Source organism: Pygocentrus nattereri, chromosome 15 (assembly GCF_015220715.1).
Source record: "Pygocentrus nattereri isolate fPygNat1 chromosome 15, fPygNat1.pri, whole genome shotgun sequence".
Lineage (NCBI taxonomy): Eukaryota > Metazoa > Chordata > Actinopteri > Characiformes > Serrasalmidae > Pygocentrus > Pygocentrus nattereri.
Genome location: NC_051225.1, coordinates 1330966 through 1358548, shown reverse-complemented (window position 1 = coordinate 1358548; position 27583 = coordinate 1330966). Strand labels below are relative to the sequence as shown.

Genomic DNA, 27583 nt, shown 5'->3' with positions numbered 1-27583 from the left:
AGAGAGAGAGACAGACAGAGAGAGAGAGAGAGAGAGACAGAGAGGAGAGAGAGAGGGGGGGGAGAGAGAGAGAGAGAGCGACAGAGAGGAGAGAGAGAGAGAGAGAGACAGACAGAGAGAGAGAGAGCGACAGAGAGGAGAGAGAGACAGACAGAGAGAGAGAGAGAGACAGAGAGAGAGACAGAGACAGACACATGGATCAGCAACCGGAAGTGCTTCCCACTATCTGCAGCTCCTCACTGGATTTTCCTCTTTTCCTTCACCTTCTCCTTTTTTGAGCACGTTTGTTTTCCAGAGAGGAGCAGCTGCTCCGTCCGTGAGTCTCACTGTCCGGTGAAGCGGCGGAGCTGTCAGTCAGTCGGTCGGTCAGTCGGGCTGCAGGAGCTGCTGGAGCTGCTGGACAGAGTCAGTAAAACACTGTCCACTCCGTTTGGCCTGAGCTGCTGTGCGCCCGCGTGGGCAGCAGGGCTGCAGGGGTGTGAGATGTTCTGCTCACCTGCATGGCCTTCCTCTCCATGATGGACTGCTCGGTGTGAAATGGATCCTCAGCGCAGGAGGAAACTCACTTTCTCCACCATCGGGCTCGTTTTCTTACTGAGTGGCGTTGAATACGGTGAGTTCAGCACGGCCGGCGTCTCTGACGCGGTCTGGACGGAGCTGGCTAAGCTTGTGGAGCAGCTCAGGGTGTCTTTAAACGTGTGAGCAAGCTGGGCGATCAGCTTGACCAAAGCTATTGGAGCAGACAATCGAGCTAATTGACCAGTATGACCAAGCGAGTCGACCAGTATGACTGATCTTGTCAGCCAGTATGACCAAACTGGTTGACCAGTATGACCAAGCTAATTGACCAGTATGACCAAGCGAGTCGACCAGTATGACTGAGCTTGTCAGCCAGTATGACCGAACTGGTTGACCTGTATGACCAAGCTTGTCAGCCAGTATGACCAAACTAATTGACCAGTATGACCAAGCGAATCAACCAGTATGACTGAGCTTGTCAGCCAGTATGACCGAACTGGTTGACCAGTATGACCAAGCTAATTGACCAGTATGACTGAGCGAGTCGACCAGTATGACTGAGCTTGTCAGCCAGTATGACCGAACTGGTTGACCAGTATGACCAAGCTAATTGACCAGTATGACCAAGCAAGTCGACCAGTATGACTGAGCTTGTCAGCCAGTATGACCGAACTGGTTGACCAGTATGACCAAGCTTGTCAGTCAGTATGACCGAACTGGTTGACGCTAAACCATCAAACTCAAATGGTGCTGAAATGGGTGTTTTAACTGTGAGGTCAGTTTGCTGGTGTATTCGAATAAATCAATAAGCCGTGGGATCTGAAACGCTGAGGAAGCTGAAATCGCTGCAGTTACTTTAATCACGTGTTTATCTGAGAGTGAGACTGCAGTCCAGTCCTCAGACCATTAGGCTGAACTGGACAGCGGCCGGCCACGAGCTTTAACAGTTTACCGGCAGAGTTCTGTCAGAAATGAAGACGCGTAGGAATTAACCCACAGACGGCTGGGACATTCCTCACAAACACAATCACTGAAAGTGTTCTGGCCTCTGCGGCGCTGGTCATTCACTCTGCTCAGCATGACGCAATGAGAGGGAAACGGGACAAAGGCTGGTCAGTTGAGTGTGGGTGTGCCTGTGGCATAAGCCCCGCCCCATTTACTCTCATAGGCCGCACTCAGATGCCTGGTGTTCATCGCTGACCAGGGTTTCCACAGAAGACGGAACATAAGAGATGTTATTAAAATGACCGCACCGCCAGTCTGAAGCTTTTAAAGGGAAAATTAAATTTCTCTTGCTTTATTCTTTTAAATAAGAATTTCCCCAAAACATCTTTCACTCTCCAGTCCAGAATGGAAGCTAAGCTACAAAAACAGCCTGTTTTAAATTAATTAAAAACCAGTTAATTTACGTATATCTGCCTAGGTTGACTGGTCGACTGGTCGAACCTAGGGCATGTTCTCCCCGTGTCTGCGTGGGGTTCCTCCGGGTTCTCCGGTTTCCTCCCACAGTCCAAAGACATGCATTCAGGCCAACTGGACGTGCTAAACTGCCCCTGGGTGTGAGTGACTGTCTGTGTCTGTCTGTCTGCCCTGTGATGGACTGGCGACCTGTCCAGGGTGTATCCTGCCTTCTGCTCGATGACCGCTGGGATAGGCTCCAGCACCCCCCGTGACCCTGAGGGAGAAGCGGCTTAGAAAATGTGTGTGTGTGTGTGTGTGTGTGTGTGTGTGTGTGTGTGTGTGTGTGCCTGTTCAGCATACAGCAGTGTAGCTCCGCCCATTTAAGATGAAGTTATAAAGAGTGTTTCAACCATCATCTGCATATATCAGTCTTAAAGGCGCAGTAACGAACACAGGGATAAGACTGATCATGTATCAATGACTTGTGGCTGTAGCGGATCTGAGGAGAAAAAGTGACATCCAATAAAAAATGCCGGACATGGGCCTTTCAGATAAACAGACAGCGTGGGAGCTTCTCGCCCGGTGTGCTGGAGCCTGTAGACGACTGCCGCAGTCTTCGGCCTGGCTCAGGCGGTCATGGTTGGCTCCTCCCACTCCTCCATGTGCTTTTTGTTTACTCTTTGATCTTCCACCTGCGTTTGTTGTGTTCTGAGTTCGGCCCCCTTGTTTCGCTGCTCCTCCCCTGATTGGTTCCACCTGTTTCCCACCTGTCCCTCGTCATCCCTGTGTTATAACCGCCTGGTCTGTGTTGGTCTTTGTTTGATTGTATGTTGTTTGTGCCGTTGGTCTGTTCTGTGGTTTCGTCATGTCCGCACCCCGATCTGTTCGTATCGGCTATTTGAACCTGGACTGTTCTGACCGCGACCCTGGATTTGCCCAAAATAAAACTCTCAGCGTGTGCGTCCGCCTCCTCGCTCGGCGCCACGCAGAGTCCCAGCCCAAATCCGATTTTTCTCACATCCGGATTGTATCCAGATTGATTTTTGACAGTCTGGACAGCAAATAAAAAGCACAAAATCAGATCCAAACCACGTTTGTAGGTGGTTTGAAATGCGACTCCAGTCAGATGTTTACAGATGCATCTCAGTCTGGACGCTCTGGACGCTCTGGACGCTCAAATCAGATTCCAAAGTGTGTTTTTTGTCACTCGCAACACGACAAACAGCAACGATGTGAAATCCAGAGGGGTGAAGTGCTGGGATTCAAGATAAGGTCCAGAGATTGATGATGATGATGAAGAGAGTTCTGAGGGGTGTGGAGGGCACAATGATGCTCCTCCATCACTCCTGCATCCTCATTTGAAATCCACGTTACCGTTAGATACCGACACCTATGTTGTTACCACGGCAGCCCATGCAGGTAGACCAGTGATGTCTGGACACACAAATCTGATCTGGTCTCCTGCAAATAACGGAGCGGACAGGCGACTCAGAAACGAATGAATCCGATTTGCCTGCAGTCTGAACACAGACTTCACCGGACTAAACAGCTCTGCACTGCCCTCTGGTGGTGGACAGAGTTGGGACATTTCATGGTTGTCAAATATGAGTGTGTCTAATGTTAGAGATCATTTTAATGACCAAAATTTCTAATTTACTGGTTGGATTTGTTTTCCATGGCTATTTGAATATTTAAAAATTCCAACTCATCCCCACTCATTGGCTACATTAGCCTTGTAGCTCCGCTGCAAAAGTAAGGAAACAAACTTTGCACGCCAAACACGTCTTGGCTGACCATAAAGGGGGGCCCTGGGTAAATCTGGGTGTTGTTTGGGATGTGTTATATGGCTCATTAGATGACTCTTCTTCTTTCCTCCTCAGCGGTGATTCTGCCCACTATATGGCGCTATCTGCAGACTCTGGGAGCCCCGCCGTATTTCCTGGGCCTCAGCCTGTCCGCCTTCAGCTTCAGCGGCCTGCTCTGTGGACCTCTGTTCGGCCTCATCTCCGACAGGACGCGCACCACCAAAAAGATCATACTGTTCGCCAACTGCTTCGAAATAGTCGGTAAATACGCAGAGGAGTTACACACCAGCCAGCCGCTTCATTACGTCCCCCTCCTTGTTTCTAGGCTCAATGTCCACTTTATCAGCTCCACTGACCGTATAGGGTCACTCTGTAGTTCAGTTACAGACTCTAGTCCATCTGTTTCTCTGATACTTTATCACCCTGTTCTTCAGTGGTCAGGACCACCACAGGATGATGAGGGGTCACAGAGCAGGTACTATTTGGGGGCTGGGTCATTCTCAGCACTGTAGTGACGCTGACGTGGTGGTGGTGTGTTAGTGAGTGTTGTGCTGGTAGGAGTCGATCAGTGAGATTTTACTTATTGAAATCACAAAAAATAAGTTGGAAATAAGTAAAAAAATCTTACAGTAAGCTTGCAACAGTCTCAACAGGAGAAATATTAGAATTATTGACTGGGTTTAAGACGATATTCTTTTTTACTGTGTAACTCTCGGCTGTGTTCCTAATTCTCTCCCTGCTCCTCTCGGTTTCAGGTAATTTCATGTATTTTTTAGGATATTCTAAATGGCTTTTGCTGAGCAGTCGTTTGGTTGCAGGTGAGGCTCATGTTCATTCAATTCATATTGTTTTACTTTTGTTACTAAACACTAAAAATAGACCCAAAAAACAGCTAAAACCTGGTCAGTTTCGTGATGGTCTGTAAAAAAACTGAATTTTTTACGAATTTTACTGTAAATGACGCGGTTGACTCACACGGTTATTACGACACACAGCGAATGTGTTTACACGCACTCAATAATCCGATAACTGTAGAAAATCTGATTTTGGCAGTAATCCGATCCAATCCTGAGTAATGAGATCACGGGGAAAGTCCAGGTCTACATCAGTCAGTAATCGGATTTCTGCTTTACAACCGGCCGATAAACTCACAGACGTAAACATAACGTAAAACTGAAAATATGAACCTACATCATCATTTCCGCGCCGTGACGCCCACCGTCTGATCCAGCTTCCTTTATCGGATTTCTTAATCCGATTTCTAGACTGAAGTACGGTGTTTACACGACCATTTGAATAATCAGATAACTGCAGAAATCTGGCTATGATCGGATTATTGAGTGCCTGTAATCGCTCTCAGTGTTTTGCCGTAACATTAAGAGTAATAACCATTAAAATGAGTCCAAATGTCTGTTAAATAAAATTGGTCTTCAATCTATTATATTCTATAGATTATACACTAATAACAGCAGTATTAAAATACAGTGTATGTGTCGTTTCATACGTTTATTAAACGGATATTGACGTTCAGTTTTACGGAACTTTAGTAATTGTGGTAACAGTGTTCTGTCGTGGCAGGCATTGGGATCGGCGCTGGCTCGTCCATCTTCGGTTTCCTGACCAGAAACACGGCCCCTGAGGATCGCTCCACCATATTCGCTGTTGTCATGGCCTGCCGCCAAGCTGGACTGTTGATCGGTCAGTACAGTACACTGTTAATGATGTGTGGACTCTACTCTTTCTGCTTTAGTCCATGTTTATAGACAACAGTGGATCATACAGTGACAGAAACCACAGAATCAAGGCTATTAGAGACCCTGAACACCTCCGCGTGGTTTGAGGCGAGTGTGTGATGATTTAGGCCAGTTAGCACCAGACTGATCAGCGAGGTATTTAATAGCCTCATAGCTCCAGCGCTAAAACTAAACAAGCAGACTTCAGACACCCCGTATGGAAATATATATATATATTCCAGATATATTTACCAAATATATTTTTCAGGTGAAGGATTTGCATTTGTGTTTATGTTGTGTTGAGTTGAGTGTAATGAAGGTTCCAGATGTAGCTAAACGTACCGATTGCCAGACTAAACGGGCTGTAAGAAGCTTTACAGACCAGCTGGAACAAAACAACATTAATACTGATCTGGACAAACTGACCAAACTGAGCTGAACCTGATATTGGGTCAGTTTTACGGCTCAGTCTGATTTGGTCCGACTCTGAAGATCAGACACGTCTGGCGAATGGTGTTGGGTTCATTTCTGGCTGATTCCAGGTTGTTCAGCTGTTCTTCTGTCACAGCTGCCGACTGAAAAGCTGCTCAGTGGTGACGACAGTTTGGGAATTTAGTGTAAGAAGCCGGAGAACGAACTGCCGGCTGAGCGGCGAGTGGGCGGAGCTCGTTACTCTGACGTAGCAACGAGCTGCTCGTTAAGGAGCTCTAATTAGGAGGAAGGAGCTGAACATTAAAACATATTAAAGCCGCGTTCACGGCCAGTTTATTAATTTCTTACTGTATTTATTTAACTGCTGTATTAAAGCAGTAGAGCACTCGAGGAGGGAGTTATCACCAATAACATCAACACACCGGGATGGTATTTCAGGAGAAAACACCCCCTCTGTGCTCTATTACTTAATTATGGTTATGTGTGTACAGCACTGACGCTGTACGTCTTTGTTCTCTCCTGCAGGTCCTGCCTTTAACATCTTTCTCAGACTCTGTGACTTCCAGCTCGGACCGCTTGTGGTCAACAAGTACACAGCGCCCGGGGTAAGTCGGAGACGCCACTGAGTGAATACACGGACAAGCCAGATGCCTTTTTTTTGTTATTTTCTATTTTTACTGTTGATGGGCATGTAATGCTGTAAATGAGGCACGTGTCTGAATCTTGTAAATTCAGTGCAGCAGTGACTGGAGCCCCGAAGGTCCTTATTAGGCCCCTCATAGAAATACTAACACAACTGCTCAGCCACAACTCATAGAAACGTCCACATCCACCAGCACACCTCACCGGTTATCTTCATCCACGCTACACAGGGAGAACCGATGCCGGTTTATCACCCTCTCTTTCAGAACACAGCTCGTCTCCATGGTAACCACATTTATACACACTCTTCACAACTTGCAGTGTTATATATTCAATATTTTTAATATCATAATCTAATAATTATTGAACTAATTCCATTTAAGTTATATGTCAAACTAGATTTGATCAAATTATGCATTTTAACGAAAAGGCATTCCTTAGAGCATCAACTAGTAGTAACAGCTGCTATACCAGCAAATTACATTGTCTTTTTTTTTTGTTGTTGAAAGTAATTTTAATTTAATTAAATTCCTACACTCTTACAGGTGGTGGTGATGGGAACCAGGCATCACCATGACTACAACACAGATATAGACACTTTATTTACCATCCAGAACCTCCAGAGAACCTACACGAGTCTTCTGAGCTTATATGGAATGTTGATGATGGAAAACAGTGGAAAATCTGGAATAATGAGTTTTCTTTGGGGACTATTTTGCCGCACAGCGCCCTGCATGTCTCCCTCCACCATGAATGGAGTTGAAGTTCTCTAAACTCTCATAAAACAGCGTCTCAGTCATCAGGCAGTGAATTCAGATCCAGTTCATGTAGGAACTTTCTGTAGGAGCTTTTAGAGGGACGTCTGGTTCCCATCACCACCACTGTGAGCAGCTCTGACTCGGTACGTTTATCTAGAACAGAGCGTTTCACACAGAACCACTCTGAATTACTGAATTTACGTCTTAACCAGTGAATTATGCAGAAAATGTGGAAAAGTTAGTGGAATTCCCCTTTAGGGCAGTCGTGGGCTGGAGGTTGGAGAACCAGACTTGTGGCCTGAAGGTCACCAGTTCGAACGCCTGAGCCAGCAGTACGTGACTGAAGTGCCCTTGAGCAAGACACCTAACCCCAAGTGCCCCCTGGTTCTCCTTAAGCTAAAACATTATGAAAATGTTAAAATTCCGATTTTTGCCTGCTGCTGTATGCGTACGGATCATAATACTGCATGAATATTCCTGATATTTTATGTTTGTCTGATGTATTTTTCAGATCTTTATGTGCTTGCTGTGGCTGCTCCTGCAACTGGTGGTCCTGCTGATGTTCTGGGACGTCCCATCACAGCCCAGCAGGGGGCCAGCAAAAGAGGAAGACGAAGAAGAGGAAGAGGATGAAGGCCGTCCACTGGTCCAGCCCCATGACCTCACTGGCTCATATGGCACGCTCTCCACTCCTCCACCCAGAGTGCAGCCTGTTACTAATGGCAACTTGCCCCAAAACTCGCCGCCCCCCTCACCCCCACTGGAACAAGGCCAGTCCAGCCCATTCCGACGTTTCAGCGTACGCCGCGGTGAGAGACGCCTCACTGCATGCCGGTTATTTAGGGGTCATTGACATGCCGTCAAATTTGTGTCCAAGTCCGCTATTTTACCAAAAATTGATTTACGTTTACAGGTACATGACATATGAATTGTTCAGCAATACCTCTTATGTAAAACAATTTTCAGTGAATATACATTTTTTTTTTTTTTGCCTCCAAAAGTGTAAAAATGCCAGATGATGCAACCGTCTAACCACATGTGCTGATCAAGTAAACTGCCAAAAAAGTCATTTAACTATAAAATTCAAAACAAAATAGTTTGGCCTGATTTTAAAACTTTAAAACAAAAATCACGTTACAAAACAAGGCGATTCTAAAAGCGCTCAACTCACTGAAAAACTTTGGTCTACAAGTTCTTACTTTATCGAATATCAGGCAGCACTACCTGAAACAAAGGACTTTTATTTTGACATACTTTTACAAAAAAGGGGCCAGGGCACTGCATCATGAAGACCCTGAGCGACCTTCATAGTTCATCGCCAAGGTCACAGATTTAGTAAAAGTGTGATGTCAGAGTTGCGGTTAGAACGGTTCCGTTTACCGTGTGTTCTGTTCCGTGTACGGTGTTCTGACCTCAGGAGAACCAGGAACATGTGGAGTTATTATTATTATGTTTATTTATTAGAAACAATGTAATTATAACCTCGAGTTGAAGATCAAAGGATTCTGCGGGTGTCCATGCAGACGCCTGTTTAATGTGAAATTAGTGTGAAAAGTCAGGCGGCGCAGCCGGTCAGTCAGACGGAGCAGCCGGACCAGCACAGCTTAATAACTGAAACAGGCAGTTAAAGCTCTGATAACACACAATATATTAAAGATAAGAGATACACTAAAAAATTATATCAGGTCATTTTTAATAATAATAAATTTTAATAAATGGTAATTTTGGAAACTTTATTTGTCATTGGCTTGTTTATTTCTTTGTTTTCATATTTGTCTCTCTTAATTGCAGAGTTCCTCAGGGAGGAGGTGGTGGTGCTGCTTACAGCGCAGTTCATTACACTGTTCAACCAGACGGCACTAGAGGTGAACATGAAGCTGCATTTTCCCATCAGTATATGTCTACATTGATGCACCAAAAGTATTTGGACACTTTAAACATGGGTAAATGAAGTTCTTCAGGTTAGGAGAGAGAGCAGGACACCGAATATCGTGGTTAGAAGTGTAGCAAGACTTAAATATGTAGTTAAACAGGTTTAGGAGTTGGTACTTTTAGTCTTCTTCTTCTCAGCCGCCCAAAGTTTTGTCCTGCCCATTCAGCCTATAGCAGTTTAGCCCCGCCCATTCAGCCTATAGCAGTTTAGCCCCGCCCATTCAGCCTACAGCTCTTTAAAGCCCTGGCCCACTTATGCTGAAGTTTATAAGCAGTGTTTGAGCTTGGACTGCCGTTTAAATGAGGCACAGTACAGGGAAGCCAATCAAAACAGAGCTCATTTACATATACTTAAAGGGACAGTCACCAAACAGCCTGTTTAAATCTGAGGGAATAAAGAAAGGTTGGAAAATTGTCATGTAGAAAACAATCAGGACCGTTTTTACACAAAGAACCTCAGGACACAATAAAACTGTTTCCTGTTGTGTATTTTATACATTTTTAAATTTGTATTGATATATTGATATTTCTTGTTTCTGGTCTATCAGACGATGGTGACTCCGCTGACTCAGAAGTACTTTAACTTCGGAGAGCTGGAGAACAGCGTAATGTACTGTGTCTGTGGAGTGGAGGTGATCGCGGGCTTCGTGCTTGTGCGCTGGCTGAGCCGCAGAGTGGCCGAGAGGGTGGTGCTGGCCGTCGGTTTGATCCTCTGCAACATCTCCTGCGTGTGGTGCCTCATCTTCCTCGCAAACCCTCAGGGTGAGTCTACTCAGTCTCTGTGGAGTGAGAGGGGTGGGCACGTGTCTCAGGGTCTCCGTCAACTCGTAAATGTTTATATTTGACCGAAAGGAACTCCACCAGACTAAAGAGTAATAACTTAATAAAAATAATAATAACTTTAACTTAATAATAATAACTAAAGTTGTGAGTTAATTATTTTGACCTACTAAATCCAAAAAATAAGTAGTAATTTTAACCTAATGAATTCTCGAACTAGAATAAGAAGATAAGCGATTTGGCTGCGTCCCAAACTTTACATGCCACACTAATGAATGCACTTCTGATGGTGGTGCACAGGTTTTACACGCTATTTAGTGCAGCCTTTTTCCGTACCCGGCAGAAATGGGCTTCCGTATCATTCCGTGGATACACTGCAGTGCTCCAATGTTAATGACACAGTTGCCCTTGTGTTCATTTGCGTGGACGTCTTTAGTAGAAGAGCAGTAAACTATTATTTGTATTAATTTGTTGTGATTTTATTGGTTGAGTAGTCATTCAGAAAACAGCAGACTAGTTGTCACAGCTCTAGTTAAGAAGCCTTTTCATCATTGAAACGCATTGCGTTAGCCGCTTGCTGCCTCTGGTTAGTGCCCGATGCTGCTGTTTGGGGCTTTTACAAGCAAAAACACAGAAACTGTCCAGATAAATGATTTTGAACCGTTTGTCTGTGACTTCTACACAGTCCTGCGTTCCCTGTCTGACCGTGTCGCCCTGTTTCCCGGCGTTAGGTGGATTCCCGTGGCAATTAGCAGAGTTCATCATTGGGGTGTTCCTCCAGGTTTTGGGTCTGCCGTTTGTAGCTGTGGCCCAAGTGTCCCTCTTCTCCAAAATCACAGCGGAGAAGACCCAGGGTACAAAAACAACTGTTTATTGTTTTTCTGTTTATTTGAATTATGAATGTGACTCTATTCTAATGTATACTGTGATAAACTCCCTGCTGAGGGAAGCTGTTTAAACATTCGCTCAGATGCCTGAGACCTTCACACAGTGCTGTATGTATGGATATGTAAATGCGTTGGTTCTCGTGACATCACAGAAACAATGAATTTGAAACGGTTTGTACAGTTTAGTTTCCATATATGGACTATATGAGAAGTGAACGCTACATTTAAATCCTTAACCGTGTTTACCTACAACAGTCCTGGGCAAAGAAACAGCTCAAGCCCAAAATATATTGTAGTTTCTGCAGGTTCTGGCTGGTTCGGGTCCAGATTTAAAGCCTACAGTGAATATTTGGTCTCACATTAAACCCAAACCAGGTCAGCAGTGGTTTCCAGCTGTGTGAAGCCGTCGGTGCTGAGAGGATCAACGCTGGCGCTCCTTTCTGTAAAAGACTGTCTGAACATTCACACAATAAACTACAACACAAACAAACCAAAGGAAAGAAAATATCCCACCTTAAGCTGCTTTATCTATTTGTTATTAAGACTATTAAAAGCTTAATGTTCTGCCATTTCCAGCGTGACCTGTTTTTTTGCCCAGGAGTGGACATTATTTCAAAAAGCCAAGGGAAATTCTGTTTTCTATGATGTGGCCCTTTAAAAACACTTCAGGTGACTTGGGTAAAGATTAGCCTTCAGAAATGCATGTGGATTGGTCAGGATGCTCACGGCTCACAGTAAACAGCGCTCTGATTGGTTATGGTGCTTTTCCATATTGCAGCTGTGATGCCAGAACAAGCGGAGGTGGACGAAGTGCTCATAGCCAGTCGTTCTCATTCCGCTTTCACTGATTCTGTTGACCAAGCTTAAACGTGTGTGTGCGCCCAGGTTTCAGTCACGGCGTTCGACGGTCTGTCGGCGGCTTGGCCACCATCCTTGGTCCACTCTGGGCAGGAGGTTTGACCTCTAGCCTGTACGTCATGCTCGGGGTGATGATGGCTCTGCTGGCACTGCTGACTGTGAGTGTAACACTGAAACACTGCGCTGTGTAAAAGTCACAGACCCTTCACATTAAAAACCCTCAGTAACTCCCTCTGCTCTCCGCTGTGTCCAGTCAGTGAGTCCCTCTTCAGCTTCATTCCAGCTTCCGTTCTTTCCCGGAGACTCACTTTCAGCTCCTCACAGAACCTGCAGACGCGCCTCCAAAGCTCAGTCTGAGAAGCTGGTTTAGCACATCCTGCAGTTTGTGCTCCCCGGTTGAGTTTGGTGATGCTGTAGATTTTTGTGTGGTGTAAATGAAGGGTTAACACACCCTCTGCAGAGACGCACGTCTGCAGGTTTTGATGCTGAATTTAACTTGTTGGAAAAATAAGTTAATAAGAAGTAAAAAAATAGAATTAAAAAAGTAAAAATATAGAATTTGGTCTGTGCTAAACCTGACATTTTATGTTTTTAGGCCCCAGCTACCGCCACCTGCCCTGGACTAGCTGCCCACCCTGCACTGATGTTCTCATAGACTCCCAGCTATTCCTACTACTAATACTACTGCTATTAATATTAGTAGTATAATAACTCTGTAGGTAGTCTGACCAGAGGAGGACGGGTCCCCCCTGGTGAGCCTGGTTCCTCCCAAGGGTTCTTCCTCAGTTCTGAGGGAGGCTCTCCTGGCCACTGTTGCCCCTGGCTTGCTCACCGGGGGGTTTCTGTACATTCCTGTTAAAACTCTGTCTTTACTGGAATTCTGTGAAGCTGCTTTGTGACGGCATCAGTTGTAAAAAGTGCTACAAATAAATTTGATTAGATTTTTCCAAATATGTTTGTTTGTCCCCTGTAGAGGATGTTGACTTGTTTTCACTCAGACCGGGGTGTTCAAACATTTGCATATATACAGTTTATAATGTATATCTAAATTAGATCAAAGTCTTGGACCTCAAATGAGTGTGAGTGTGAGTGAGTGTGAGTGAGTGTGAGTGAGTGTGTGTGTGTGTGTGTGTGTGTGTGTGTATGAGTGTGTGTGTGTACGAGAATTAAAAGCGCACTTAAATTCATTGGAATGTGATTACAGGTCTTTAGACTGTGAACCTGCACTGACCTCTGCTGGCCGTTTTGTGAATTTCTCCCAGATTATGATGGCCTTCTCCTACGAGCGGCTGGTGGAGCGCCCCACGGTGGAACACGCAGGCGACTCGGAGGAATGAGATGCATGGACACAGGTACTGACCACCGCTGACACAGGTGGACGTGGATATACTGTACTGGGGTAGCTTATCTGTGTCGCCTGTAAAAGCCTGACCTGTAAAACCTTTATAAACAGTAGTACGTTTAAGTGACCACTTCCAAACTCATTAAAACATGCATGTTCAGTAATTAGACCGTTTCCATAATAATCATAAATAAAAGGACTAGAGATTAATGAATTGCTAATTAACATAAGTTTGTTTACATGCAGTCAGATCTGCCCTGGTCAGGCATCTGCTGAGATTATAAAGACATGTTTTAGCATTAGAGCCCAGGCAGTGTATTGGTTGACACTGTCGGTCAATATTGACGACTTATTGACGACACACCAATAATGCGCTGATGATTACTGACTTTCGCAGCGGCGAGGACTTTAACCCAGACTAGAGAACAGGATCATATCAGAGCAGCCCGGCTTCACTGTTACCCTTAATCTGTTAGTGTTTGCTACCCGGAGTCCCCAGAGGAGGAGGAGGGGTTCCTCTCAGTGTATCTTCCTCTCGCTTTCAGGGAGTTTTTCTTATCACTGTCGCCGTTGGTGACTCTCATCGGGGCTGACTCGACTTGACTTGACTCGACACTGCACTGGCTGCATGTTTCCTGTAGAATCTATTAGAACATTTAGATGATGTTCCAAATCGAGCTTTAAGATCTTCTAGTGCTGCTTCTCCATATTCCAGTTCTGTTTTTATGCACCAAATATCTGGAACACGGTACTGATAAACATCTGCCAGGCTCTTTCCATCAATGTTGTCATGACCCGGTCTAGGGTCAGGCCGTAACAGAGAATGAGAGTGGGCTCTCTCCCCAGACCTGCTGCCAGACCAGACGCCCAACACCATTTAGACCAGAAAGTGACAGGTTTTTCTTCAAGAGCTCAGACAAGCTGAGTTGATGGCTTCAGGGACGGGCGTCTGCCAAAATAACAAACAGAACAATTCATGATTTCAAACTTAACTGAACTGAAAAGTAATAAATGGCGCACAGGCGAGTCCAACTCCCTACCTCAAACAGGAGACAGGCACCTGTCCCTACTTTCCCCAAGCTCTCAAAGCTCCAACAGCTCACAGTATAGCAGCAAAGCCAAGAGGAGTGCTGGGCTGGTCTGGACAGGTGTTCTTCCAGGTGAAGTCAGATGGTGGCTCGGTGACCACTTACACCTCTGTGCGCCCCCATCTGGCCAATCCTGTACCTGCACATAAGGGGAGACACAACAGGGAAAACGACCAGGGGTCGAAATTTGAACAAGTATCTGGAGAATCTCTGACTTCAGCTTCACGTCACTGAAGAATTAGGGGGGGTGATAATAAATAATTGCCCCCCTCTTTGAAGGCGTGTGATCCCCAAATGTAACTAAAGCCCAGCAGTGAGGAGCTGAACTTTCCCCTCCTCTGCTGTCCCTGCAGACGGGCAGGGTCGCCTACAGAGCGGCGCTGGTAGCTGATAATGAAGTGATGCTCTTTTATTTGAGGGTCTCATTTCAGAGGGAAGATCTCAACCACTGCCCTGTAGCTCAGGAACTAGGGGTGACACCTGAAAACAAGGGGTTGGGGTAAAAAGAAGTTCCTCCCTTTAGACCTCCACTTGAGTAAAAGTACTAAAGTATTTCCCTTCAAATGTACTTAAGTATAAAGTAAAAGTACTAAAAGAGTAATTCTGGCTCTGATGTCCTGTTATCATTTTTATAACCAGACTGGCTTCATGACCTCATTTCAGGTGAAAGTCCTCCAGCGTCTCTCTTGGTAAACCAGTCTTTTAATAGAACGTCATTAATTAGTGACGCTGACGTCTATTAAAATGATCAGAAGCACAAAACACTGAAGGTAAACAGTTTCCATCAGGGAGAACCGAGTGGCTCTGAAATCACTTTTTACACACAAGCAAAGTTTCAGTTTCAGATTTATTTACAACTTAGTTCCAAGTTTAAGTTGAATAAAAACTGGCTTTAAACTCAGGATCACAGATGAGCTCCTTTACTATGTTGATCTGTAGGCGTCTGTTCATAAACATAAACCAGCCCAAACTCATTTACTATAAAATGAAATGGTGTTTGTAGAAATTCAGAAAAAAGCCGCGTCAGTCTCGACTGCATATGTGGACATATTTCTATATTGAGCTCTATTTACACAAAGTTAGGTTAGTTCATCATTTATGTTGAACAGACTCTCCCAAAGTTTTACGCTGCTGCGCTGACGTTGAACCGCGTGCTGCACTGGGTCGGTATGACCAACAGGTCAAAACCAGCTCTAAACAAAGTGACCGCTGGGCCCTGATTGGTGCTCTGGCTTTGCGCTTCTTTCGTTTTGACATGTTACGTTTTTATACACACAGAAACCAAAAGGAACGACAGATTTCTCAAAATGTAGGAGGAAAAAGTCGGATATTAGACTCTGAAATGTAGTGGAGTGAAAGGAAAAAGTCCAGAACGGAGAAACTTCAGTACAGATACACCAAAAATACTAAAGTACAGAAACTCATTACATTTAATATCTCAGTGATGCATTTACTGCTTTTATTTATTTATTCATGACTTTTTGAGCGTCGACCCAGCGCACAGTTCTGTAAATCTAACTAGACAAATGATTGCAGTCAGTAGACAGTTGTGTCATCTCTAATAATTATGATTTGATGATTAGGTAATAATCGTGACTGGACTGGTTGTTGTAATAAAACAAAACTCACTGTCTTCTGTCACGTCTTATTCTGCACTGTATCACGGTTATCATCACGTTTTGAATATATTTCCTTTCCATCAGTAAAAATGAGTCAAAGTTAAGCTGGTTTTGTTTTGTTTTGTTTGTTCTCAGACTCTGCTGTCGTCCGTGAGCTGCTGATGAAGAGCGCGGCGGTAAAAACGCCTCACACACTTGGAGAAGCTGATGTTTTGTGAAATGAGTGCACATTTCTGCTTTATTTCATGTGGAAATTTTAGTAGAAGCGATTTTTGCTGAACGAAGCTCACAGGCTGGACCGTCCACTCTGCAGCACGACACAAGCCTCCTGTTATTAACGTGATCTAAACAAACGGAGTCTGAGGTGGACGCTGAAACGTCCTGAGCTGAGCTGGTGTCTGATGATGGTTTGATTTCTAGCTTTATTTTTGGTGTTTTCAGTTTTATTCGCTGTGCAGGGGGTAATGGGAATATCTGCTGAGCACTGTAAGTTATTTAAAATGTGATCATACTAACCATAAATACTAACGCCACTGCTGCAGTGTGTATGCAAAGATAACACCTTTCACCAAAATGATATCTGTGTAGTTTCATCAATAACAGTAAACTGTGCCGGCTCTAGAGGGCGCTGCTGTACTGCATGTAAAAGTATGGGCTTACTGTAGAATCAGGTATAAACAGTTATTATTTATAAAATTATCTAAGCATTTAAATAACAAGACCTCACTGTTGTTGTTGTTATTATTATTATTATTATTATTATTATTATTATTATTATTATTATTTTTCCAGATTTTTTATGTGGATTTTAATTAAATATATATATTATAAATTATAGATTTTACTTCATATATATTACTACATAAAGTAAAATCTATAATATATATATTTTTAAATATATGTTTAAGAATCTGGACCTCAGTTCTGCAGTTCTACTGTTTGTGATTATTATATAACATGATTATTTTTATTAACTGGCATTTAAAGCTGTTTATTTATTTTTAAAGGTTATGAAATATACACATTGTTGTGTTTATTGCAGGAGACACTAGAACTGAAAGACTTTATATTTACTGCTACTGATCTACACAATTTCTTATAATAAAACTATTTTAATGTTACAGATTTTAAATTCATATGATTATATGCATTTTAACAGTATAAAATGCTTGTACATTAAATACCACAAGGCTTTTAAAAGAATTGAAATATAAGAATTGAAATAAGAACACAAATAAGAAATAATATGAATTTAATAAATGATTAATAAATGACATGATTAAAATGTAAAAATGAGTAATTGTTCTTTATGTATATAACAGTGTTATTATATTGATGAAATTTGTTTATCATTAATCTTTTGTAGTTCATCATCAGTGCAATATCAGCTTTAATACACTTAATACAAATGATACTGAAGTATTAGTTATTTTGCTATTTCTATTTAAATAATTAGGATTAATAAACAATAAATAAATCTTGATAGAAAATAACGAAATATTAACCAATGAAAAACGTATGTTTTTATATATTTTTCTTTTATTTGTATTCCTAAAACAAATAGCTGTGTGTAGTTTTAAATGTTAATTTTTTAAAATGACATGGCATTTGTTTCATTTAAACTTGGAAATGAACAACAGAACATTTTAGAATTTTCTTTAATTTAAAACAAAGAAAAATTGTGGTTATTAACTTTAAGAGGAATATTCCATGTATATTGTACATGCTAAGGTCTTTTTACAGAAACATAAAAAAAATCTAAGAAATTCTGAAATTCATGGTAAAATTTCAAAGATTCTACGTTTTATTCGGATTATTATGCTGATAATAGAAATTGTAATAAAAATATTTGCAGTAAATTAGAAAAGAATGCAAAATAGAAACATCACTTTTAGTCTCACACTTTTGGACCCATTGTGTATATATACACACACACACACACACACACACAAACACACACATATGTGTGTGTATAGAAAGAGAGAGACATTGGTGGGAAAAATACAGACATTGATTTTTTTTTTTTTGTTTTTAATCAGGTCTGATCAATTTTTTCAGCATGATTTGTTGATGTAGGGCAGTAACGCACCTCCAGATATAGAAACTATATTAGTGAATGGATGGTTTTAGGAATGAAGGTCATTTTCTCACACTTTATTTCCGTTTAATGAAATTTGAGAGATTTTTTTTCCAGCCGTGTCCACGTTGACAGGCAGGGGGCGCTGTGCCTCTTCGTTCCACTCCGGCTCGGCGAGAGAAAGCGCTTTTGTTTTTGAGCTGTGATTTGATGCCGAATGACGTGCGACGGGGACGTTTGTGAAAATCGGAGCAGAAAGTGACGTTTTTTTTTTTTTCGGAGGGCGGGGCTTCAGTGGCTCGGTGGCCTTTCGGTGAACTCTGGGAATCTGGGCTGGGGGGAAGGGCGGGGGGGGTGAGCGAGGGAATGGAAGTGTGGCACGGAGCCAACGTTGGGGGCATTGTGGGTACACTTTAGTGGACCAGCCTGTGGCCTGCAGGATCTATCTGACCGAACATTGACCCTCCGATTGGGGTCAGGAGTTTGGGAAGCGTGATGCGGCTGGAGCGATCGTCATCGGACGAATTCGTCGCACAAAAAAAATCAGGCTACGAGACAAATGGCTCGTAGAGCTAATGCTACTCGAGTGGACGCCTGAACTTCAGATGAACTCTGGGATTGTTTTTCGGGAGGGGCGGTTTATTTATTTATTTATTTAATTAATTATTTTGGGCAGCGAGAGCCAAAAATCCAGCGTGCAGCATTACGGTTTTTTTTGCTAGCTCATCTGAGCGGTGACCGGCAGTTGACCCCATGATGGCGGCGGCTGTGAGGATTGGGTGAGGGCGGTGCTTGTTTGCCCGCGGCGGGCGGGGAGGTTATCGCAGTGACACTGAGTGGCAGCCGCTACCATCTTACTCCACGGCCAAAAACAGAACCAACGCCACCCCAACCTCGCAGGACTGAGGCGCAGCTTCTTACAGCAGCGAGAACTCGACTGCAGAGAAGACGGTTCTGCGAGGGTTCTTCAGTAAAGGAAACGGTTGTATTTCTGTACACGTTCTCTCTGGAACCATTTTATGCTTAAATGGTTCTCTGCATGGTGAAATGGTTCTACAGATTGACTGAGAATGTGTTGTAGCAGGTTCCGTTTAGCACCAAATACAGTGGGGCAAAAAAGTATTTAGTCAGCCACTGATTGTGAAAGTTCTCGTACTTAGGAAGATGAGAGAGGCCTGTAATCTTCATCATAGCTACACTTCAACTATGAGAGACAACATGAGAAAAAAATCAGACTGTAGGATTTTTAAAGAATTTATTTGTAAATTATGGTGGAAAATAAGTATTTGGTCAATAACAAAAGTTCATCTCAATACTCTGTAACATAACCGTTGTTGGCAATGACAGAGGTCAGATGTTTCCTGCAAGTCTTCACCAGGTTTGCACTGTAGCTGGTATTTTGGCCCGTTCCTCCTGCAGATCTCCTCTAGAGCAGTGATGTTTTGGGGCTGTCACTGGGCAACACGGACCTTCAACTCCCTCCACAAATTTTCTGTGGGGTTGAGGTCTGGAGACTGGCTAGGCCACTCCAGGACCTTGAAATGCTTGTTACGGAGCCACTCCTTTGTTGCCGAGCGGTGTGTTTGGGATCATTGTCATGCTGGAAGACCCAGCCAGGTTCCATCTTCAATGCTCTCACTGATGGAAGGAGGTTTTGGCTTGAAATCTCACGATACACGGCCCCGTTCATTCTTCCCTTAACATGGGTCAGTCGTCCTGTCCCCTTTGCAGAAAAACAGCCCCAAAGCCTGATGTTTCCACCCCCATGCTTCACAGCAGGTTTGGTGTTCTTGGGAGGCAACTCAGCATTCTTCTTCCTCCAAACACGATGAGTTGAGTTTTTACCAAAAGGTTCTATTTTGGTTTCATCTGACCACATGACATTCTCCCGATCCTCTTCTGGATCATCCATATGCTCTCTGGCGAACTTCAGACGGGCCTGGACGTGTACTGGCGTAAGCAGGGGGCACGCCTGGCACTGCAGGATCTGAGTCCCTCTCGGCGTCGTGTGTTACTGATGGCCTTTGTTACTTTGGTCCCAGCTCTCTGCAGGTCATTCATCAGGTCCCTCCATGTAGTTCTGGGATTTTTGCTCACTGTTCTCATGATCATGTTGACCCCACGGGATGAGATCTTGCGTGGACCCCAGATCGAGGGAGATTATCAATGGTCTTGTATGTCTTCCATTTTCTTACAGTTGCTCCCACAGTTGATTTATTCCCACCAACCTGCTTGCCTCTTATAGATTCACTCTTCCCAGCCTGGTGCAGGGCTACAATGTTCTTCCTGGTGTCCTTGGTCCTTGGTCCCTGGTCTCTTTGGTCTTGGCCATGGTTGAGTTTGGAGTCTGACTGTTTGAGGCTGTGGACAGGTGTCTTTTATACAGATAACGAGGTCAAACAGGTGCCATTAATACAGGTAACGAGTGGAGAGCCAGGAATCTTGCTTGTTTGTGGGTGACCAAATACTTATTTTCCACCATAATTAACAAATAAATTCTTTAAAAATGCTCCAATGTGATTTCCTGGATTTTTTTCCTCATTTTGTCTCTCATAGTTGAAGTGTACCTATGATGAAAATTGCAGACCTCTCATCTTTCTAAGTAGGAGAACTTGCACAATCAGCGGCTGACTAAACACTTTTTTGCCCCACTGTAGGCTCTTCTGTTGATATAAGCTTGACATTGTAACAATAGCAGAACCCTTTTTGGTCCATATAGAACCATCAGCGTATTCTCCATCAATATGCAGAACCGTTTCACCATGCAAAGAGCATGACATGCTTCTATATAAAAATGATGGTTCTACCAGAAAGACTTTGGGATTTTACAAGTCAAAATTCAGTAGAAATGAAAGAGTCTTTGGCGTAGGCCCCGTCCCCGGTCCGGGGTCCTGGAAGTTCAACACCCTCGGAGGTCCTGCTGGATTGGGACGGGAGTGGTGGAGCCTTCTTCCGGACAACCAGACAAGTGCCAAACTGGTGAAGGTGGGAAGGAAGAAGAGGAACATTAAAACTTCGGCATCTAAAAGTAGCAGTCCAGTCAACCGTTCTCTTTACTGAATTTAAGACTGTAGTTTTGCCCAAAGCAGTTTGTTCTGGAATGTTCAGTACACTTTATTTAAAGGCTCCTACATAAGGACTTCATAACACACACATAACAACTGAATAGTGCATTTCAGAAAGCAATAGTTGAGCATTTATGAACGCGTCCATATTTGCAAGGTAATAAGATGTTGTTTTTTATTTTCAGTACGTCGACAGTGACCCTCATTTTTACTCTTAAAATGAACGTCTGGACACTGAAACACCAGTAGAACATTTCAAGGCTATCCAGAACCACCAGAGAACCTACACGAGTCTTCTGAGCTTATATGGAATGTTGATGATGGAAAACTGTGGAAAATCTGGAATAATGAGTTTTCTTTGGGGACTATTTTGCCGCACAGCGCCCTGCATGTCTCCCTCCACCATGAATGGAGTTGAAGTTCTCTAAACTCTCATAAAACAGCGTCTCAGTCATCAGGCAGTGAATTCAGAACCAGTTCATGTAGGAACTTTCTGTAGGAGCTTTTAGAGGGACGTCTGGTTCCCATCACCACCACTGTGAACAGTTCTGACTCGGTAAGATTATCTAGAACGGAGAGTTTCACGCCAAACTGCTCAGAACGGCTCTGATCACATCTTAACCAGTTACTTTTGCAGAAATACTGAAGAATGAATGTACAGCCCTATTGGAGCTGGATTAGTTTTATCAGGGGAGGTCCAGCGTTATAATAAGTGTGTGATGTGATTGCCCGATTCATACGGGATAAAGGATCTCTGTAATTTCCCCAAATTACCCCGAATAGCCTGGATCAAAACATCATGCAGACGTTTACATCAACATCACGAGACACCCTTCCGAAAAAAAAAACAGTGCACTGAGGCTACCTGGCATTTAGATGAGCGTTAGTCTAATGAAGCGGGTTCATTTATCTCACCAAATGCAGCCCAACAAGACACAAACACTGCCTTGGAGAGGAGCTATCGAGATATTTCATTGTCCTTCTCCTTGTTGTTACATTTTAGTGAAGCCATCACCAAAAATGTGGTGTGTTTCCGCCTCATCATGAACCGGAGGATTAAGGGTCAAACTGAGCTTCGTTTTAGCCGATAGCCTCGTTTCCATGTCCAAAAACAGAAAATCAATGGAGGCATCTTCATTTCCTACGTAGCCGAAGTCAGTTCCTTTTTGGAATTTTCTTGTTTCATTTTCATTCATTTACGGCATTTGGCTGACGCTCTTATCCAGAGCGACTTACAGTTTGATCATTTTGCACAGGTTGGTGAAGGTGGTGTTAGGAGTCTTGCCCAAGGACTCTTACTATAGTGTAGGGCAGTTACCCAGGCGGGGCACTGAACCCCAGTCTACAGTGTAGAAGGCAGAGGTGTTACCCACTACGTCAACCAACCACACCCTGTTCAGGTTTGTGTGTCACCAACGTGTATTTGCTGAACTCAATAATGACTAAACTACTGTAGTTTAGTGTATGTAAATTAAGTGGTTTTCACTAATGTCATATCACCTGAGCATGATAAAGGAGATTATTATAGTTCTGAGTAATGTAGTTTTCAGTACTATAGCTGTTCACATTGTTAAAACTGCCAACATTAAAATGTATATAGTTTAGACATCGGTAAAATATAATTGAAATATTTCTAATTCACTAAACCAACAATAAAAACCCCCTGCTCTCAAAAATGCGCGTTTAATAGGAGAAATGTATTGTGATTTAGTAGAACAAGGCACTTTGTAACCAGAGACTGCAAAACATTTCTATTTAATCAAAATGTCTTTCGTGATATAAAACCTACTGCATGACTCTGAAGGGTTTTTATTATTAATAGTGATATTCTGATTTGTGTGACCGGTTACAGGTGGGGTAAATAAATGTCAGCGTCTCATTACGAGGGCACATTTTAGCTTGGTCTGGTCAGTTTAGCTGTACTCTCCGCAGACGCCCACCGTCTTTCCGTCCCATTCTGACGTGGACAGACACTTGACGAAGAAATGGCCGAGATCGTATTTGGAAATGACTCTTCCTCTTGTTCCACCTTAAATTTAAGGTGAAATGGGAAAATTCGACTAAGAAGCGACTTCAGCCTCATCCGTTTTCTACCAGCCGGTTTTGTTATTACGCTGCTGAGATGCTGATTGGAGCACGACTGCTGTTGCTGAGGAGCTCTGAGATTGGAGGATTATAGGAGGTGATTCACTCCGGAATCGTTACTGAGCCGACTGTAAAAACTACAGACGTGGCAGATTCACACCGGATTAAACTCACAGAGCTCGTCAGCCGCCACTCAAATTACAGCACATTGGCCCCTCCCAGTCATGCATGTGCTCTTGTTTACTTTCCAGTCCTGTCTACATGCATTTGTGTTTACCTCACTGTCCTGCCCCCTTGTTTCGTGACTCTGCCCCTGGTTATTTCCACTTGTTTTCCGCCTGTCCCTCGTTATCCCTGTTTGTATTTAAGGCCTGTGTTCCTAGTTCAATGAGCCAACACAGAGAGCAAGAGGAACAGACATAACGAAACAAATACAGAAATTAAACAATACTTTTCGAACAGATCAAACAATACATACAAACATATCCATGGACATGTTGGTGAAGGGAACAGAGGGGATGAAGAGGTGCTGGGTCTGTATGGTGTGAAAGACAGAAATGCGGAAGGTCAGATGGTTGTAGATTTTGCAGAGAGAATGGAAATGGCTGTGGTGAACACGTATTTTCAGAAGAGGGAAGAACACAGGGTGACATACAAGAGTGGAGGGAGGTGCACACAGGTGGATTATATCCTTAGCAGGAGATGCCACCTAAAGGAGATTGGAGATTGTAAAGTGGTGCCAAGGGAAAGTGTAGCAAGGCAGCACAGGGTGGTTGTCTGTAGAATGAGATTAGAAACAAAGAAGAGGAAGAGAGTGAAGACGGAGCCAACGAGTAGATGGTGGAAGCTGAAGGAGGAGGATGGTTGCAGGCAGTTCAGGGAAAAATTGCAACAGGCCCTTGGGGGCAGTGAGGAGCTACCTGAGGACTGGGAAACTACAGCTAAGGTGGTGAGAGAAACTGGCAGGAATGTGTTGGGTGTTTCGTCTGGTCAGAGGAAAGAAGACAAGGAAAGTTGGTGGTGGAATGAGGAAGTCCAGGAGAGTATTCAGAAGAAGAAGGCAGCTAAGAAAAAGTGGGATAACCAGAGAGATGAAGGAAGTAGGCAGGAGTTCTGTGAGGCTAGTCGCATAGCAAAAAGAATGGTGGCAAAGGCAAAGGCTCAGGCCTATGATGAGCTGTATGAGAGGCTGGACAGTAAAGAAGGAGTAAAGGACTTGTATCGTTTGGCTAAACAGAGAGATAGAGCTGGAAAGGATGTACAGCAGGTTAGGCTGATAAAGGATAGAGAGGGAAATGTACTAGTGAGTGAACAGAGAGTGTTGAGTAGATGGAAGGAGGACTTTGAAGAACTAATGAATTAGGAAAACGAGAGAGAGAGGAGGACAACAGGGGGAGAGATAGTGGATCAGGAAGTGCAGAGAATTAGTAAGGTGGAAGTGAGGGCAGCTTTAAAAAGGATGAAGAATGGAAAGGCAGTTGGTCCAGATGACATACCTGTGGAGGTATGGAGATGTTTAGGAGAGAAGGCAGTGGACTTTTTAACCAGGTTGTTTAACAGAATCCTGGAGAGTGAGAGGACGCCTGATGAGTGGAGAAACAGTGTACTGGTCCCCATTTTTAAGAACAAGGGTGATGTGCAGAGCTGCAGTAACTACAGAGGTATAAAGTTGATGAGCCACACCATGAAGGTATGGGAAAGAGTTGTTGAAGCAAGGCTAAGGCGAGAGGTTCAGATCAGTGAGCAGCAGTTTGGTTTCATGCCCAGAAAGAGCACCACAGATGCAATGTTTGCGTTAAGAGTGTTGGTAGAGAAGCACAGAGAAGGTCAGAAGGAGCTGCAGTGTGTCTTTGTGGATCTAGAGAAGGCAGATGATGGGGTGCCAAGACAGGAACTGTGGTACTGTATGAGGAAGTCAGGTGTAGCTGAAAAGTATGTTAGGGTGGTGCAGGACATGTATGAGGATAGTGAGACAGTGGTGAGGTGTGCAGTTGGAGTGACAAATGGTTTCAAGCCCCTTCTTGTTTGCAATGGTGATGGACAGGTTGACAGATGAGGTCAGGCAGGAGGCTCTATGGACCATGATGTTTGCAGATGACATTAATCTGTGGTGGTGAGAGTAGAGAGCAGGTGGAAGAGAATCTGGAGACGTGGAGGTTTGCACTGGAGAGGAGAGGAATGAAGGTCAGTAGAGACAAGACGGAATACATGTGTGTGAATGAGAGGGAGGCAGGTGGAAAGGTGAAGATGCAAGGAGTAGAGGTCGTAAAGGTGGATGACTTCAAATATCTTGGGTCAACCATTCAGAGCAATGGACAGTGTAGAAAAGAGGTGAAGAAGAGGGTGCAGGCAGGTTGGAGTGGGTGGAGACGGGTGTCAGGGCTGATGTGTGACAGAAGGATAGCAGCAAGAGTGAAAGGGAAGGTCTACAAGACAGCAGTGCGTCCTGCTATGATGTCTGGTTTGGAGACTGTGGCTCTGTCTAAAAGACAGGAGGCTGAGCTGGAGGTGGCGGAGATGAAGATGCTGAGATTTTCGTTGGGAGTGACAAGGATGGACAAGATTAGAAATGAGCAGATCAGAGGGACGGTGAAGGTGGAGCAGTTTGGAGATAAAGCCAGAGAGGCCAGGTTGAGATGGTTTGGACATGTGTTGAGGAGGAATAGTGGATATATTGGGCAAAGAATGTTGGAGATGGAGCTGCCGGGTAGAAGGAGAAGAGGTAGACCTCAGAGAAGGTTTATGGATGTAGTGAAGGTGGACATGGAGATGGTTGGTGTGAAAGTAGAGGAGGCAGTGGATAGGGCAAGATGGAGGCAGATGATCCGCTGTGGCGACCCCTAAAGGGAGCAGCCGAAAGAATAATAATAAGATATCCAACATGCAAACAAAGACCAATAAGAAACTCAGGAAAACAAACTTAAATACTTAAGGCTTAAATACAAACAGCGATAACGAGGGACAGGCAGAAAGCAGGTGGAAACAATCAGGGGCGGAGCCACGAAACAAGGGGGCAGGACAGTGAGGTAAACACAAATGCACGTAGACAGGACTGGAAAGTAAACAAGAGCACATGCATGACTGGGAGGGGCCAATCGTGACAATAAGACTACCCTAGTAGTTCATAAGCACTTTAAAAATCATTAATAAAAGTTAATGTCTTCTATAACACATTAATAAATGAGTGCTGTTATGTCTGATGAATGTGAATATGCGGTTTCATGCTGACTAATGAAGACAAAGATCAGTAACCATCAAAATCTGAGGTTTAACAGCGTAAATGATTGTGGGTTCACTATTAGGCAAACAGGCTTTTTACTTATGTGTTATAACAACTTATTAACGATCTTAAGGGCTTCATCACCTAATTAATAACCATTAATAAGCTCATTTTAAACCATTCATGAATGCTTTATAAAGGTAGTCTTATTTTAAAGCTGTACGCTGACTATCATATGTTGTTTCCAAACTTTTGTCTCTATACTTTAAACACCGCGGTATAAAAATAGAGCAGAAATGACCGCCTGAAATGACCGTCTTATCCCAGAGATTGAAACGGTGTCGTGAGCCGTGCGTTCAGCCATGCACGCTCGTTTTACACCCGCTCCCTGGAGTAAAAGTTACCTGCGAACACTCTCATCGGACCCATCTGAGACGTGAGAGTGGCTCTTTTGTGATGAAATATTCAGGTTGTACCGCGGTGTGAGGAGCTCGCTGTAATCTCTTAGCGAAAGCGGTCAGATATAAATGGCCGTTAGTCTGAGAGCTGTGAAGTGGACGAGTGTCAGAGCCTCAGCAACACTCTCTGGGCGTGTTTAATTATGCACAGGGCCGTGCCGCGAGCCGCAGGTGTGAGATCCGGTGAAAGGCCGTGTCTGCGGAGGCGTGCGAGGAGGTTCTGGAGTAACGGAGGTGATAAGGCCTCTGAGGGAGCAGAGAGTCTGAGGAGACGCAGAGCGGCAGGTCAGGACATTCGCTCTGATGCCGTTAAAGGTTACAGTCCGTTTCAGCCTCGGTCTGTTTGGGTCGCTCCTGACCCGACGGGGCGCCTGACATTTACAGAACTTTCGCGACGTTGTCCTGGAGACACACAAGACAACTGGTGAGAGGTCATGGGTGTACTGGGCAAAGACACATTTTACGAGACGAGTTTATGTATAAATTTCATGAACAAAGACAAAACCAAGCAAAGACGAAAGCAGAACGAAAACAAAGTGCTTAAAAGTGAAAAACAATAAAATAAAGTGCTACAAAGATCAACAGAGCAATGATATGGATCATTAGAAAGAAGTACACACTTAAAAAGCTGGACCTTTAAAGAAAATGGTTCTATATGGACACATTTTCTATAGCACCAAGAATTGTTACAATATAAATTGTTATATAGAACCATTTTCCAAAAAATTTAGAACCATGTACACTTAAAGAAGTTCTGTATGGCACCAAAAAGGGTTCTGCTGTTACAATGTCGCACTTGTAAGAATAGAACAAGAACCCTTTTTGGTTCTATGTAGAGCCGTATACAACACATTCTCCATCAATCTAAAGTTCTAGACCCTT

General features: G+C 43.8%; 1 protein-coding gene across 3 annotated transcripts; it reads left to right on the top strand.

Annotated features, from left to right (window-relative positions):
• Positions 1–114: 114 nt before the first annotated feature.
• Positions 115–16521, top strand: mfsd8l1 (major facilitator superfamily domain containing 8-like 1). Of its 3 annotated transcripts, XM_017687860.2 has the most exons (12): positions 115–613; positions 3801–3986; positions 4481–4543; positions 5304–5423; positions 6416–6495; positions 7802–8099; positions 9082–9155; positions 9771–9984; positions 10734–10856; positions 11775–11905; positions 13010–13099; positions 15932–16521. In XM_017687860.2, the coding sequence occupies exons 1-11, from the start codon at positions 538–540 to the stop codon at positions 13082–13084; spliced, it is 1440 nt and encodes a 479-aa protein (XP_017543349.1). In that variant the 5' UTR covers positions 115–537; the 3' UTR covers positions 13085–13099; positions 15932–16521. The 3 variants fall into 3 exon arrangements, with proteins under 3 accessions (XP_017543349.1, XP_017543351.1, XP_037401073.1); XM_017687862.2 differs by lacking the exon at positions 10734–10856; XM_037545176.1 differs by lacking the exons at positions 10734–10856; positions 11775–11905.
• Positions 16522–27583: the final 11062 nt, after the last annotated feature.

Bases quoted from the DNA above. Each gene is read 5' to 3' on its own strand.
- mfsd8l1 (XM_017687860.2), top strand. From the start codon at position 538: ATGGATCCTCAGCGCAGGAGGAAACTCACTTTCTCCACCATCGGGCTC. The intron at 4,544-5,303 runs GTGAGGCTCATG...CTGTCGTGGCAG, and splicing joins GAGCAGTCGTTTGGTTGCAG to GCATTGGGATCGGCGCTGGC. The intron at 6,496-7,801 runs GTAAGTCGGAGA...TGTATTTTTCAG, and splicing joins ACAAGTACACAGCGCCCGGG to ATCTTTATGTGCTTGCTGTG.